The sequence below is a fragment of the Pavona decussata genome, unplaced genomic scaffold, assembly GCF_977016875.1.
Source record: "Pavona decussata unplaced genomic scaffold, jaPavDecu1.1 SCAFFOLD_13, whole genome shotgun sequence".
NCBI classification, from domain to species: Eukaryota; Metazoa; Cnidaria; class Anthozoa; order Scleractinia; family Agariciidae; genus Pavona; species Pavona decussata.
The window spans coordinates 513,760-527,721 of NW_028145436.1; the positions used below are offsets into that span (position 1 = coordinate 513,760).

At 38.1% G+C, this 13,962-nt stretch overlaps 2 protein-coding genes across 3 annotated transcripts; one reads left to right on the plus strand and one right to left on the minus strand.

Annotated features, from left to right (window-relative positions):
- Window positions 1–1,233: 1,233 nt before the first annotated feature.
- On the minus strand, window positions 1,234–6,992 carry LOC146487747 (uncharacterized). Its single transcript, XM_085126548.1, has 5 exons — window positions 6,574–6,992; window positions 4,898–4,968; window positions 4,619–4,725; window positions 3,886–3,995; window positions 1,234–2,265 (listed from the first exon to the last, which is right to left on the minus strand). Exons 1-5 carry the CDS (start codon window positions 6,793–6,795, stop codon window positions 1,732–1,734), a joined length of 1,044 nt encoding a protein of 347 aa, XP_084982674.1. The 5' UTR covers window positions 6,796–6,992; the 3' UTR covers window positions 1,234–1,731.
- LOC146487748 (uncharacterized) lies at window positions 4,021–13,278 on the plus strand. Of its 2 annotated transcripts, XM_085126537.1 has the most exons (4): window positions 4,021–4,102; window positions 7,153–7,328; window positions 8,751–8,842; window positions 9,300–13,278. In XM_085126537.1, the coding sequence occupies exons 1-4, from the start codon at window positions 4,092–4,094 to the stop codon at window positions 11,961–11,963; spliced, it is 2,943 nt and encodes a 980-aa protein (XP_084982663.1). In that variant the 5' UTR covers window positions 4,021–4,091; the 3' UTR covers window positions 11,964–13,278. The 2 variants fall into 2 exon arrangements, with proteins under 2 accessions (XP_084982663.1, XP_084982653.1); XM_085126527.1 differs by lacking the exon at window positions 4,021–4,102 and having other exon boundaries at window positions 7,042–7,328.
- Window positions 13,279–13,962: the final 684 nt, after the last annotated feature.

The window sequence follows — 13,962 nt, forward strand, 5'->3', positions numbered from 1 at the left end:
TTTTGTTCTTCACGTTCGCAAATCAAAATGTATCATGTGGATTCATTTTATAACCTGAAATCGATTTTTTTTTGGCCTTAGCACTCTACTTTTTGGCAAAGTCGTTTACTTTATAGAGTTAAAAATTAATTTCAAAATAAAATTTCCTTTAGGCAAAATAAACGCACGTTTTATTTTGCGCGAGCGTTCGAACAAGAAACGTCTTGAGATCGCTGTTTGTGACGAAATTATGGAGCAAGGTTTCCATGGTTGTGCACAGAAAACAATCATTTCGCTTGAGATTTCGGTGCGGTCAGTACCTATTTTCAGAGCGGGAAAATTTTCGAGATCTACGAAGTCAGTTTCAAAGAAAAAGTGTTAAAAACAACAAATCAGAGTAAGGCAAGCACGAAAACAATAACATCTACAGTTTTTTGTTCGAAGTCGTCGTTTCGCTTGTGAAATCCGCGGACGAAACCCGATGGCTTTGCAGCTTGCGAGCAGAGAGATTGGAGGCGCCAACAGAAATGGCCTGCCTCCAGGGCAGACAAAATCCAAAATACCAATCAGAACATTCCGGCTGAGCAGCAACAGCGACGAAAAAAGAAATTTACTTCTAGTTAAAGCTAGCAGAAAGCTGCTGTAAATTCACCTTTAAGCAGCTTTATGCAGTCTTTACTTTTTTTAAAGCTGACCTTTACACCAGCTTTATACTCACGTTTAAAGCTTACTTAAAGAGACCAAAACTTTTAAGTGAACTTTAAGTTGGCGTAAATCTCCTTACATGTCAACTTTAGGCAGATACTAAACTTAGCTTAAAGTTAGTTTAAACCTCGCTTTACATCGATTTAAGGGCAATTTAAAGGCCTTTTCATATGAGCCCGGTAGGTGGGACGAATTTTGTCTTCTGTTCATATGCGAAATTTAATCCTGGTTACCAAGATGAAAAATGTCCTAAAGGTCCAAAATACCCGTGGACTCGCGTTCCGACTTAACATTTATTCAGGAGGCTTCAACACAAATACAAAAACATTTGGAATAGGGAAATCGTGGGGTTAATCCTGTATAAAAACAATTTCCCTGACTTGTCAGCGACCTTACAAGCCATGCTCGGTTAAAATTGTTTCCCCCATGTCAGTCCCGGTATCCGTGCTGGAGTGTTTCTTGTGTGCTTCACTGCACGACAGCACAATATCCAGAAATGGAAAGCTAAAGGGGCCAACCGTTGAACGAAAAGTAAAGTGACAGAATATATATGTTTAAACCTGATTTTATTCACTGCCAGTGTATGAACAGACTAAAGCAGGAAAGGATATGTAGGACGATATTATTTCTTTCTTGAAAACAATTCTTTTACAGACTCCATATTTTAGAGACACCAAATGAATTATTAAATGAAAACACCAATTTGCCTTAGGAACTAGGGATAGCAATATTTTTACTACGAGTCCTAACAATATAAATAAAGTAAAACACAGCAAAAGGGTAATAGTTGTGAAAATTTGTCTGTACATACAATAATAAAATAATGAATGCGAGTCTATTTCGACATGAACTGATTATACTTTTGGGGATATTGTGTTCCACCAATGTCACATTTCTCAACTGAAACAATGTTTTCCTAAGTGCAGCCAACAATATTTGGCCTTTAAAAGCAATCTTTAATAAAATTTTAACTCTCAAAAAAGAAAACTTTTATTCTAGAATGAAAAATCAAAATTCAAGTCAATAATATAAAAGTTCACATCAATTTTATGATGATGTGGAATTTTTTTTGCGTCCATGGCCAGTCTTCTTCTTTTTTTGTGCAGCATTTATTGCCCTTGGTGCTGCCATGCGGCTCGGTATTCTTGGAGTTGCCTCTGAAGGCTGGTCATGAGACCTACACGTAGATGTGGATGCAGGTGTATCTACTGCTGCCATTCTGGATGTTCCTGCAGGTGTTTCGGGCTCAGACACTCTGACTGCCCACCCTAATCCATTCACAGGAGGGCTTCTTCCTGATGGCTGTGGATGCACTCTCCTTGGCAGCACATTTGCCCTTACTCTTGGAGACAAACTTGTGAGGTATGCTTTATCCAATGCCTTCTTAACACTCTGGAGGGCACTCCTCTCCCATGTCAACTTCTTCACTAAGTAACCATGGAGGCAGCTACCATTTTCATCCTCGGATACATCTGATTCGTCGGAGCTTGTGTAATCCCATGTGAGGGCCCTTTTAATTGTTACTTTTTTTTCCTCAGACCAGGGCATGGTTTTCAATAAAGATAGTCTCCTTGTAATTTTCTGAAATAAATAAAAATAAAATATCTGTCAGCTTCAATAATAATATTAATAATAATAATTATAATAATAATAATAATAATGGCTACGGCTGGCCGCCCAATCATTGTTTAGGTAATCTGGGCATCCAGAAGTTTTTACTGCCAAAATAATAGTTTCCCTGCAAGGAGGCCAAAACCCGGGGAGGGGGGGGGATCATTGTATTCCATGTGTATATTGATGTATACATACAAGTTGATGTCGTATCAAACATTTGAGCGCGCTTGAGGTTGTGGGAGTTGGTGAGGTGTTTCAAATATATGCAGAATAGCAATTGTGGACACAGAACCACATGTTTTTCTTTAGTTTAAGAAATTGACGGTTATACTTTTGAAATAAGAAACCATGGGACATTTTGAAGCAGAAGCTTACAGGACAGGAGAACTGATCCAAAAATATTCAAGTCAATTGTCAAGTCCACTGACAGAAGCTGAAAGACCTATTTCAAAACGATGATTTGTCAGACAAATAACTCTCGGTGACTGAAAGACTTAACTAGCAGTGTTCCAGATGAGAGGGGAGTCTCAGGTCAAAAACTCTACAAGGTCAGCTACGTGACCCGACGAAACAATAGAAAATTTAAAATGGTCTAATGTGAGCACTGGAAATTTGACCCAATGGAATTTCTTGGTGACACGCTGCCTTAAAATCTTATTGGGAACCCTGTAATCGAGGCCTACAGCTGAATTTGAAGTCTTACCAGCGCGGGCAGTTTTAGTGTGAGCTACTCTTAATTATAACATGAGAATGACCATCACAGTTATGGACTCTACTTGAGCAGTACTGACTATAAAGCCTGAAAACAAATTGTATGGTCCAGATAAGCTTGTAAGGCAGGATGAGAACTACCAAATTTGTTGGGTCATGAAGCTAACCTTGCAGAGCTTTTGAGCGAGACCCCTCTTATCTGGAACCAGGACGGGAATTGAACCCATGACCTCTGCGATCAAATATATGATCTTCATATGTATTCACTCTTCAAGTTATCTTAAACATTTCAAAGGTTTCCAAGTTTGAACACTGTCTTAGAACAATAAAAATGGCAGCAAAAATAAATCCTTTCTACAGGTGGATAGCCTAAGTTGCAGATGTAAACTTACCTCAGTTAGCAACGTCTGTGAAGCAGCAGCAAATTCCTTGTTCTGAATTGCTATATGTACCAGAATTTGAGCATGTGCTGTGATTAGCTTATCAAAGAAAGACTTCTGTTGACAGACCAATCATAGCACATACTCAATTTCTGGTACACAGAACAAGGAATTTGGTGCTGAATTGCAGACATTACTAACCAGGGTTAGCTTACATCTGCAATGCATGCTGCAATTGGAAAGAAATAAATTTTAAAACCCACATAAAAATGGCACCACAAAGGCCAAAGAGCCAGACTATTTCCAAGTTTCTCAATTGTACTATAGTTATTGACCAATTACTCCCTCCTAGGACAGCTAAATTCCCGCTGTATTTTATGAAAACAACCATGGTAATTGCCAATTTTCTATGCCCTCTGTTCATATGTAAAAATGACAAAAAACGAAATTTCCAGGGTAACACTTTTTCAAAACAGAATATGATTTAGCAACTTACATCACGCATTCTCCCCTGCCTTCTGCAAATGATTCTATGTTCTTCTTCCTTTCCTTTTTCGGTCCTGGCCAAGGCATTGGTTAAACTCTTGAAGTATGTGGCAGCAGCACCTTAAAATAGAAAATTAGTCATCCTGGGTTTATGAAAATACCATAAGAAGCAGGAGCTGAGCCACTGGGCCACTTGATGAGACCATCAATAGTTGCATGTATATCATGTAAGTCACTAAGAACATATCGTTTCCAAAACTCTTCCCAGACACATTCCTGGTTTGCACACATAATCAGAATTCAAGATATGTGTCATGGAACACCAGCTCATTTTTGTTTTCATTTTTAAGTTTCCCCAATTACCCATCCTTAGATGGAAATAAAGCTAGGGCTTCCATCCATTCAAAACATTGGAATAAACCACAGTCAAAGTTAACAAAATGACTACAGCCCAACACAATTATTTTAGAATTTCTCTTTTACCTTCCCTCCTAAAGCAGACAATGGCTTGGTTGCAGACATTGGCTCGGTTGGTTTCCAGTCTTCTTCTACTGTTTTTATATTACCGGTATATACATTTTTGTTCATGTTAACATGTTTTGGAGAAGTAAAAATATGTTTATTTAAAACCAAAATGAATCAGGCAAAATATTCCAAGTTCAAAGTTGACACTAGAGCATTACATAAAATCTTGTCTGAAACACAGAGTTCCACTTGATTAAATATGCTTAATACTGACATACTTTTCATTTCTGCTGGAGACCAAGGACAGTTGTCAGCTCCACCTTGATCAGCCACCACTGCTTCAATGACTGCTTTCGTCACATTATCATTCTCTTGTGAAGAAACCCTGGATAAAAGAAAGATAATTTAAAATGTAAATAGAACAATCAAACTCATTAAAAAGAAAGAACATGAAACCTAGACATTGAGACAGTACCGGGTATCAAACCAAACTTCTAAACTGTCCAGCTTCCAGTTTGGTGATAAATTTTGGGGCAAGACATAACAATGAATTTTACCTCTCAGATAAAATATATCCAGCAAAGCCTTCTCCTCTTTTCATGACTTTATACATCTTCCTGAAGTCTTGCTGTGGTCAGAAATAAGAAATAAAGTAGGACATTTGACATATTATCTGGCCAATTCAACATATCCAAGATGGAATATAGCAAATAACCTGCCAAATCAGGTTTTACCATAAATGGTTCAGATTACAATCCACTATCATCCCGAAATTGTTGAAAATTTAACGCAGACAAAAAGTGTGAATTATTTTGAACAGTATCATTTTTGAATGCCACCTTTAGCAAATTACACTTTCCTGCAGATTTTCCCAAACCCAATCTCAGATTTTCAGCACTGGCAGGACAACATTTCGACCCAGGCTGAAACTTACCAAATAATTGGCAATCAAGAATAAATGACCACTTGTGATTTTTTCAGAAACTAACTAATTTTATGGTCTTTGAAAAATTTATCTGTCCTCATTCAAATAATGCAATGATTTATACAAATATTTAAGCCCAGGCTGGCTAAACGATCAATTAACATTTTCATCCAACATCATGTTCTTCAAATATACATATAACAATGGGTGGCTAAATGCACAAACAACGTTAGACCAAACACCAGACAAAGTGAGTCCACAGAGCAATTTTTTGCGTAGTAACGCTGAATTTTGTTCTCTCGCTGACGTCACCGCTGACAGTTGGGTCTGACCAAGCCAAGAATGTCATGGTGATTTTTATGGCTTGGAAGTTAACTTAAAACCAAGCACTGTCATGTACCATTACTCACAACCGAAATGCCCCTAGAACAACCAAAAGAAAGATATAAAGGCATTTTGCCAAAGGGGAAACCATAATCTGTAACTTATTTCCCTACTTTTCCAAAACCTATGAGGAAACTATGCCCAATTTTATCAAGTTGCAATCCATTTCAATCCTTGCCATCCTCAGCCAAAGATGCTTATTTATGGTTTTACTAAACTGGTAAAATAATAATTATTTAAACAAAACTGAACCAATTTACTTTTTAGTTTTCATTGCTTCCAATATCTTCTCCAGCTTTTCAAAGTAAGATTAAAAACTCGTGACATAGCACACTGGTATTCCAAGCTGTATGAGCGTTAAAATAAAGACCTCTGTTTGACCTTTGTAATTTGAGTGTCACGATGAGTGTTACGCAATGGCGTAAATTATAAGGGTTTGTATGGGAATTTACGTTTGGGGTTTTAGGTTCAATTCATACCCTTTACATGTATTTTCGATTCCAAAATAAGTTCATAAATTCCTAGACAAACCCTTATAATTTACGCCATAGCATAACACTCATCGTGACACTCAAATTACAAAGGTCAAACAGAGGTCTTTATTTTAACGCTCATACAGCTTGGGATGCCTGTGGACATAGCTCCTTTAAACAACGCAATGGCGTGTGTTCTGCTGTAACACTAACACAAAAAGAATCCCAACGAACAGAAGATTTGCAAAAAGATCAGCTTTCAGCTAAATACAATTAGAGGAAGAATTGACTGCTAATTATGAAATAGTAACGGTCCGATGGTGGCAGTGACATTTGATCGTGCACATGTAAACACAACGAAGGTTAAATGTCACGCATTCAAGAGCTTTGTTTTCTGATAGTACATATAGTTTAAACTAGTAAGTGATCAGAATGCTAAAAACATACTTACGCGACACTGTTGCGGCACAGCGACCTTTTTCTTTTTTTTCCTGCCTACTGCACTGTTTCCCGATGTGTCCTCGTCGAGTTTCGCCGAGACTCGCTGCAACAGCCTTTCTTGTTCTGCGTCACGCGTTTCAATCATCTCCCGAAGACGACGGTTTTCATTTACGACGTTTTCAAGCATTCGGATGAATCGATCATTTGAGCAGACTGGAACCTCTTCCTCCATTTCAAAATCCAAACCTTTCCAGTATTTCTGTCAACAGAGCTTACAAAACCTGTGTTTGAAAGCTTTTCATCCCCAAACAGAGTGCTGTAGAAAGGACGCCAAAAAATGGCGCCAATTATTCTCTCACCTTATGATTGGCTTCTTGTGATTTCAAACTTTCTGATTGGACAAGTGTTCATAGGTACTTCATGTATGTGGGCTTTTTTATGATGCAGAATCAGTGTCAAGAGAGAAAGCGAGACAAACAATCGTGGAAATGTTTTCGAGAAAGCGATCCCGGTCGAGAAAGCAAAATAGGATTTTCTGTGGCCATTGTAACGAGTATTTATCAAAGTCAGCTTTTTGGAAACACCGCAGGTCCTATTATGATGTGCAAAATGAACGATGGATAACTGGTGTAAATAGTACGGAATCTGAGAATGAACAAGATGCAAAGAGAGCGAGGCATATTTCTACTGGCCATGCAGAGGAAAGCCCTGTTTATTCTTCGGGGGAAGAGGAGCTTGAGGAAGCTGCATTGCATGGATTTGGAGGTACTGACTGACTGAACATTTTAATAAAGGGTTCCCAAAATAGCTTGTAATCCCGCTATTCCGACAAAATTTTCCCACAATTCTGTTTGTTTTTATAAGGTTATCCAAGTTCCAAAAATTATGCCCCTATCAATGTTAGTCCCGAGGGAGTGGGGATACAGGATGAGGTGGCGACTTTGATCGACATTCCCTACCCTGGGTGGGGAATTTTGACAAACTTTGTAGAGAATGTTGCCCCCAGGGTGGGGAAGTTTGATCAAACTTTTAAACTGAGATAAGCTTGCATGGACTTGACCATGGTAAAATACAAACTGCGATGCTGCCTTCTTAAAAATCGGTAGAGCAGAGCCAGGATATAAGTGTTAAGACAAACCATTGGTTTCTTTCGGTGTTCTTTCATCCCATTGAAAAAATTAAACTGAGATTTATAAACCTGAAGTGTTTGTATTGTTTAAGCATTTAACAGGTCAGCCCCTTGGATCTCAATCCTTACAGTAGGGAACTTTGAACTCGAAACGTTACCCCAAGGGTGGGGAGGTTTGACTCAAAATTGGCATTTTGGATCAAAGTCCCCACCTCATCTTGATCCCCCCACCCCTCTCGGGACTAACATCGATAGGTGCATTAAGCATAGCAAACATGTTGACTTACAGTCAACAGAGGTAGGAGGGTGTTACAAACATGGCACATTTGCTTTGACCTCGACTGTTGTTTCAAGTTTGAAAAAAAAGTCTGCCGTGGATAGTACGTCGTTTTCAAGGGAACTATCCTAACACCCATACCCTACACAGAGGCACATACACCATGAAAAAGGTTTCTGTTGCTTAAATAGAAGACTACCCTTGACTCAATGAGCAACCTCATCTTCTGAATTGTGTACAGCTGTATCTGACCATATCCCAGAGTCCATATCAGGTTTTATGCATGTGTTCTTTTTTTTTTTTTTTTTTTTTACCATTAATTGCACCATAACACAAGTGGCTATGGAACCACATGCTGCAAGAGAGTTGTTCTGCAGCAAACATTGACAATGTTATGACATAGTTTGTCAGTTTTAAACTGACATTATTTTGTAATTAGCAGTAAACCTGGTAAACGTAAATTGTTAAAAATGTTGCAGAAGTTATCAATGGCTTTTCTTGATTTCTGGTTGACTACTAAAAGACAATTCAGGGAATTTCATTGACTCAAAAGTTGACAGCTGACACGAGCTCTATGCTTTGCATAAATTAAAATCTTTACTTACTGCAGAAAGTTATATCAAATTCAAAATAGAACCTGGAAAAAAAGGCCTTGGAGAGATGTAAATTTAAATATGTCTGTACATGTAGTTTATTGATGAAAAAATAGCCAATCGGTGCACAGGAATTTTGACGGTCATTGGAAAAACTAAAATGTAACATTTTATTATTGTTCTTATAGGTTCCCAAGAGGATGTCAATGACTTGATAGGTGATGATAAAGAGTTTATGAGTGCAATGAATGATAGCAGAGAGGACTTAGAATCTGATGAGGTAAATAAGTACATGTATAGTCTCTGAAATTACTGTCTGATTTATTCAATTGAAAGAGAAGTAAATGCTTGCCAGTGGAGCAATGTTAAAGACTCAATATTTTTGGTTTAACAGACATGGAGAACACTAAGATGAAGTGGTAGTCATGATATAAAGCCCTGTGTGACATTTAATAAACTGTTAGAATTTCAGCAGGAATTTGATATTAGGTCATAAGTCACTTGGAGCCTTATTCCACACAATTCCTCCTTTTGCACTTCTGGCTTTTAGATTCTCTTGGTGTAAATTTACATGTGCCATACGCTGTGAACAAGGGCCTGCAATCTTCACATTATCTCATTTTTTACACAAGGTGTTACATGTATGTTCTTTTTCATGGAAGGGGCATTTAGAGAACACTTTTGAAATTATTGCTAGTATTTCACTGATTTAACTAAGGATTTTAACTCTTGTTCAGGCAACTACCTGCAACAATGCTGGGTCTGACCCTGACAGTTCTGACTCCTGCACCTCCTGTAGTGATGATACAAGTGATACCGAGAGCCTTGTTGGTGACGAAGATCCTGATATGTGGAGTGACATACCAGAAGATCATCTCCTTCAAGATATTACAAATGATGAACCGCTTCCAGAGCCTAAACAACATCAGTCATCTGTACAGGCAGTTACAGTAATACTTCAGTGGTTGGTTTATTTTCTGTTATTCTGGCAAGCAACTTGCAAGATTAGCGACAATGGTCTGGAATGGTTGTTGCGCTTTATGTTTCAGTTTCTTCACATGGCAGGTATAAGCTGCAACAATGATTACATCCGTCAAATGGCCCTTATGTTTCCAAGTTCATTGTATCTTCTAAGGAAATTTATCATGTTTAAACGTGATAACTTTGTTAAGATGGCTGTTTGTCCAAAATGTGCATCACTCTACAACTTGGAAAACTGCACAAGAAAAGTAGGGGGACAGATTGTGTCAAACATTTGTTCCAACAAACCTTTCAAGAAAGGTAAAGAATGCGGAGTATCATTGGCAAAGAAAGTCATCCTGAGCTCTGGAAAAGTGTGTTTTTATCCACATAAACTCTACTGTTATAACAGTGTAATTGATCAGGTTGAAGGATTGTTGAAAAGGCCAGGAGTTCCAGAAATGTGTGAACAGTGGCGAGAACGTGAAGTGAAAGAGGACATTTTTGCAGATTTCTATGATGGTGGCATCTGGAAAGATTTTCTTAAATACAAGGGAGAAGATTTCTTGGCTGTACCCAGAAACCTTGCCTTTGCAATTAATGTTGATTGGTTTCAACCTTTTAAGAGGAGAAATGATAGATCCGTGGGAGTCATTTATTTAGTTCTTCTCAACCTACCCAGGGAGCAACGGTTCAGGTGGGAGAACATCATAGTTGCAGGCATCATACCCGAAATGAGCAAGGAACCTAAATCACTCAATACATTTTTGGTACCAATTGTAGATGAATTACAGGCATTGTGGAAAGGTGTCAAACTTTCAACCAGTTTAAGCAATACCCCACTTACATACCGTGGTGCACTTCTTTTAGCAGCAGCAGACCTCCCTGCTATACGAAAACTGTGTGGTTTTAAAGGATATGCGGCACATCGGGGCTGTTCAAAGTGTTTCAAGTACTTTCCTGGAAGTTTTAAAGACAAGACAGACTATTCTGGTTTTGACAGGGATACTTGGCCTCCAAGACATATTAGCAGTCATAGAATGCATGCAGAAATGGTACGAAAAGCTTCAACTCAAACACAGCGAGAGCGTCTAGCCACAAAGTATGGAGTTTATTACAGTTCTTTATTACAACTTGAGTACTTTGATGCAGTGAAATTTACAGCTATTGATCCCATGCATAATCTGTTTCTGGGAACAGCAAAGCATGTGTTCAAACTATGGACTAAGAAAAACTTGTTAACAAAGAAAGATCTCAAGGTGCTAGAAGAGCGTATCCACTCCTTTGACAATGGAACTGGTTTTGGTCGTCTTCCCCATCGTATTGCCTCTAACTATGGTGGTTATACTGCTTCACAATGGAAGAACTGGACACTTGTGTATTCAATGTATTGTCTGCAAGGTCTACTTCCTGTAAGCCATTTGAGATGCTGGCAAACATTTGTCCTTGCTTGCCAGTATTTATCTTCACCAGTTGTTTCTAAGGTTGACATTCTGAAGGCTGATATGCTGTTTGTAAAGTTTGGGCAACGATTTGAAAGTTTGTATGGAAAGAAGTGTGTGACACCAAACATGCACCTTCATTGTCACTTGAAAGAATGCATTACTGATTGTGGACCAGTTCATGCATTCTGGTGCTTCAGCTTTGAGCGTTTTAATGGAATTCTGGGATCAATGCAGGTGAATGGAAGGTCAGTTGAGGTACAGTTAATGAGAAAACTTCTGGCTGGACGATTTGTCTGGGATGCTAAATTTCCTACCGAGTTCAAAGATACCTTTATGCCTTTCTTTACCCAGGAAAGGAGTGACGCTGCTGAAAGTTTAATTGTGGAAAATGCTACTGCACTGTTTAATAGTGCATGTTGCTTGAATTTAGGAGACTTTCAGTGGAGTGATCTTACGCATGTTACTCTTCCAAGATCATTCAAGCACTTTGCATTGGATCTTGATGAGCTAAGGGTGCTTCTTCACTGCTACAAAACGTTGTATCCTCATGAAACAATTGAACTACCCTTTTTGTCCAGGGTTGCTAGGAAGTATTCAAACATCATGCTTGGCACTGAAAAGTTTGGTTCAAAGATGGACTGTCGTAATCTGCGCTCAGCTCGAATAATGGCTTCTTGGGCTGCCTCTGATGGCTTGATTGATATTTCTACAGCTAGAAGACCGGCCATAGTAACCTTCTATATTGTGCACAGTGTAAAGATCAATGAAAAATTTGTTCAGCATGTGTTTGCTGTTGTTTGGTGGAATAAAGCAGATGAAGACCAAGATTACTTTGGAAAACCTGTCCAGGTTTGGAAGCTTGATGAATATGAACCCTGTGGACCTGCTCTTTTTATGCCTGTGCAACGAATTGCACAAAGGTATGCTTGCTGTTCAGTGACACTACATGGACACACTAAATTAGTAACCAGTCCACTTCCTAGATTGTTTCATTAAGTTTGTGTTGCAGCAGATTAGTTTAAAGGGGCTATGCCATGGTGATTGTTACATTTTTGAGCTCAAATAAGAACAAAGGATCCCTAAGTATTATTGCTTAAAACAAAAATTCCCCTAGTTCAAGATATCAGCTAAGCTATTTTCTCAAAAGGGGAAGATGACCCTGATCTGTATTTGGCTATCTTTACCCAGTACAGGAGAATTTGAAAAAGTTGGCCCAATTTTTTCAAGTTGCAATTGTTCCGTTGAACAAATGACCACTTGCCATCTTTACCCCAAGAAGCTTACACATGTATTTATAATTTTGCTAAATTGGCAAAATCATTTTAAACAAAACTGGATCATTATTTTTGGGTTTTCTTTGCTACAACACCAAAAACTGAAAACAAAGCAAAATCGGTTGGCTAGTCTCCAATGCACATGTAGTGCATTATCTGCACTATGGTCTAATGATTTTGAACAAAGAATAGTCAGTAAAATAATAAGCTACAGTATGTAATATACATTTACGTGTATGTTGTTTAATTTTATCCTTGGCTGTTTTCCTTTTTGGGGTTTGTGAAACAACAGAAAACAAAATAGGATAAAATTGAACCATTAAGAAAGATCTTAAACAGTTTGTTGTAAGCTGGGGGGTAAAGTATTACATTGCCAGGACATTTTCCTGTACACAATTACGGTATTACTCTGTAAATCATTTAGCTTACACATATTATTTGTTTTCAACATTGTAAACAAATAAAGTAAAAGGTATCACAATTGCTCTGTATTTCGGTGTCTAAGTTGTTGTTTCGTCTTTTTCATGTTGAAACTGACTATATGAAAGTGAAGTTAATATCAATGGACAGGGGAAAAATGTTTTGGGAGAGAAACAGACTTATCCTAATGGCGTAAAATGAAAAAGCACCATGAAAAAAAATACGAATTCGAAAAATTACATTTAGTATATGTGATTGAATTGGTAGCAGCAAAAATTTTCTTCAGGCCAAGTTTGTGTGGAAGCGACCTTTCACAAGGTACATGGTATCAAAATGTAATGCGTAACATTACATTGCCTTTATTCCACAGCATAAATCTCTGGCAAGATTTATGCTAGGTAAAAACCTAATTTAAGCTGAACAGCATAAAGTGCAACTTTACAGCATCATTAAGCTGCAGTAGTAAAAGCATAAACTTGGTGGACAACCTTTATAGCAAATTTACATCACCTTTACGCTTAGAAGCGTAAATGTAACTTTATTTACATTTAAGAAGATATAATTTGTCGCATAAAGTTGGATAACCTACTTTAAGGAGATTTAAACCAACATTAATTTGTCGTAAATCTCCTTTTTCGTGCTGGAGTTTACCTTGGCTATTTCAAAGCTTTTCTTCTCTCTGCTGAACTTTCACACATTGACATTAACGCTTCTATTACATATTAGTTGATCAGACCTAAACAAAACACGAGGCGAATCGATGTTTTCACGTACGTGACATGTTTAGAGCAGCAATCCTTCTGTCACGCACTGCGCAAAAATCTAAAATTCAAACTGCTCTATTTTCAAAACAAAGAATGCTATCCTGCTGGAAACAAGCAAGCCGATGGAAATTTAGATTTTTTTTATATGTGATGAAGATAAAAACCCAAAATTGTGTTTAGTTATGAATTTCAGTTTTTTATGACGTCATGTGAAAACCAAGAATTGCGTGGGAGTCTACAGTACTGTCGTGGCGTGACCCCAAAAAATGTGCTCGCATTTCTTAGAACAACAGGAAGTATAATCGTTTGATTTCGTGACAAGGGTGATGGGAATTTTCCCTTGAAACTGCATCATACTTTTGTCAAGCGTTTTACCCTTTTATATAAGGACAGCTTGCGCAGTCTGTCAGCTTGGAGCTGACCAGTTGTGTTCAGAATGAGGACCTCTATGCCGTGCGCTGTTTTAGCTCTTGTCTGTTTGCTAGTTCTTGTCTCTACACCAGATGAAAGTTCTGCATTCATTCGCAAGGTCCTGCA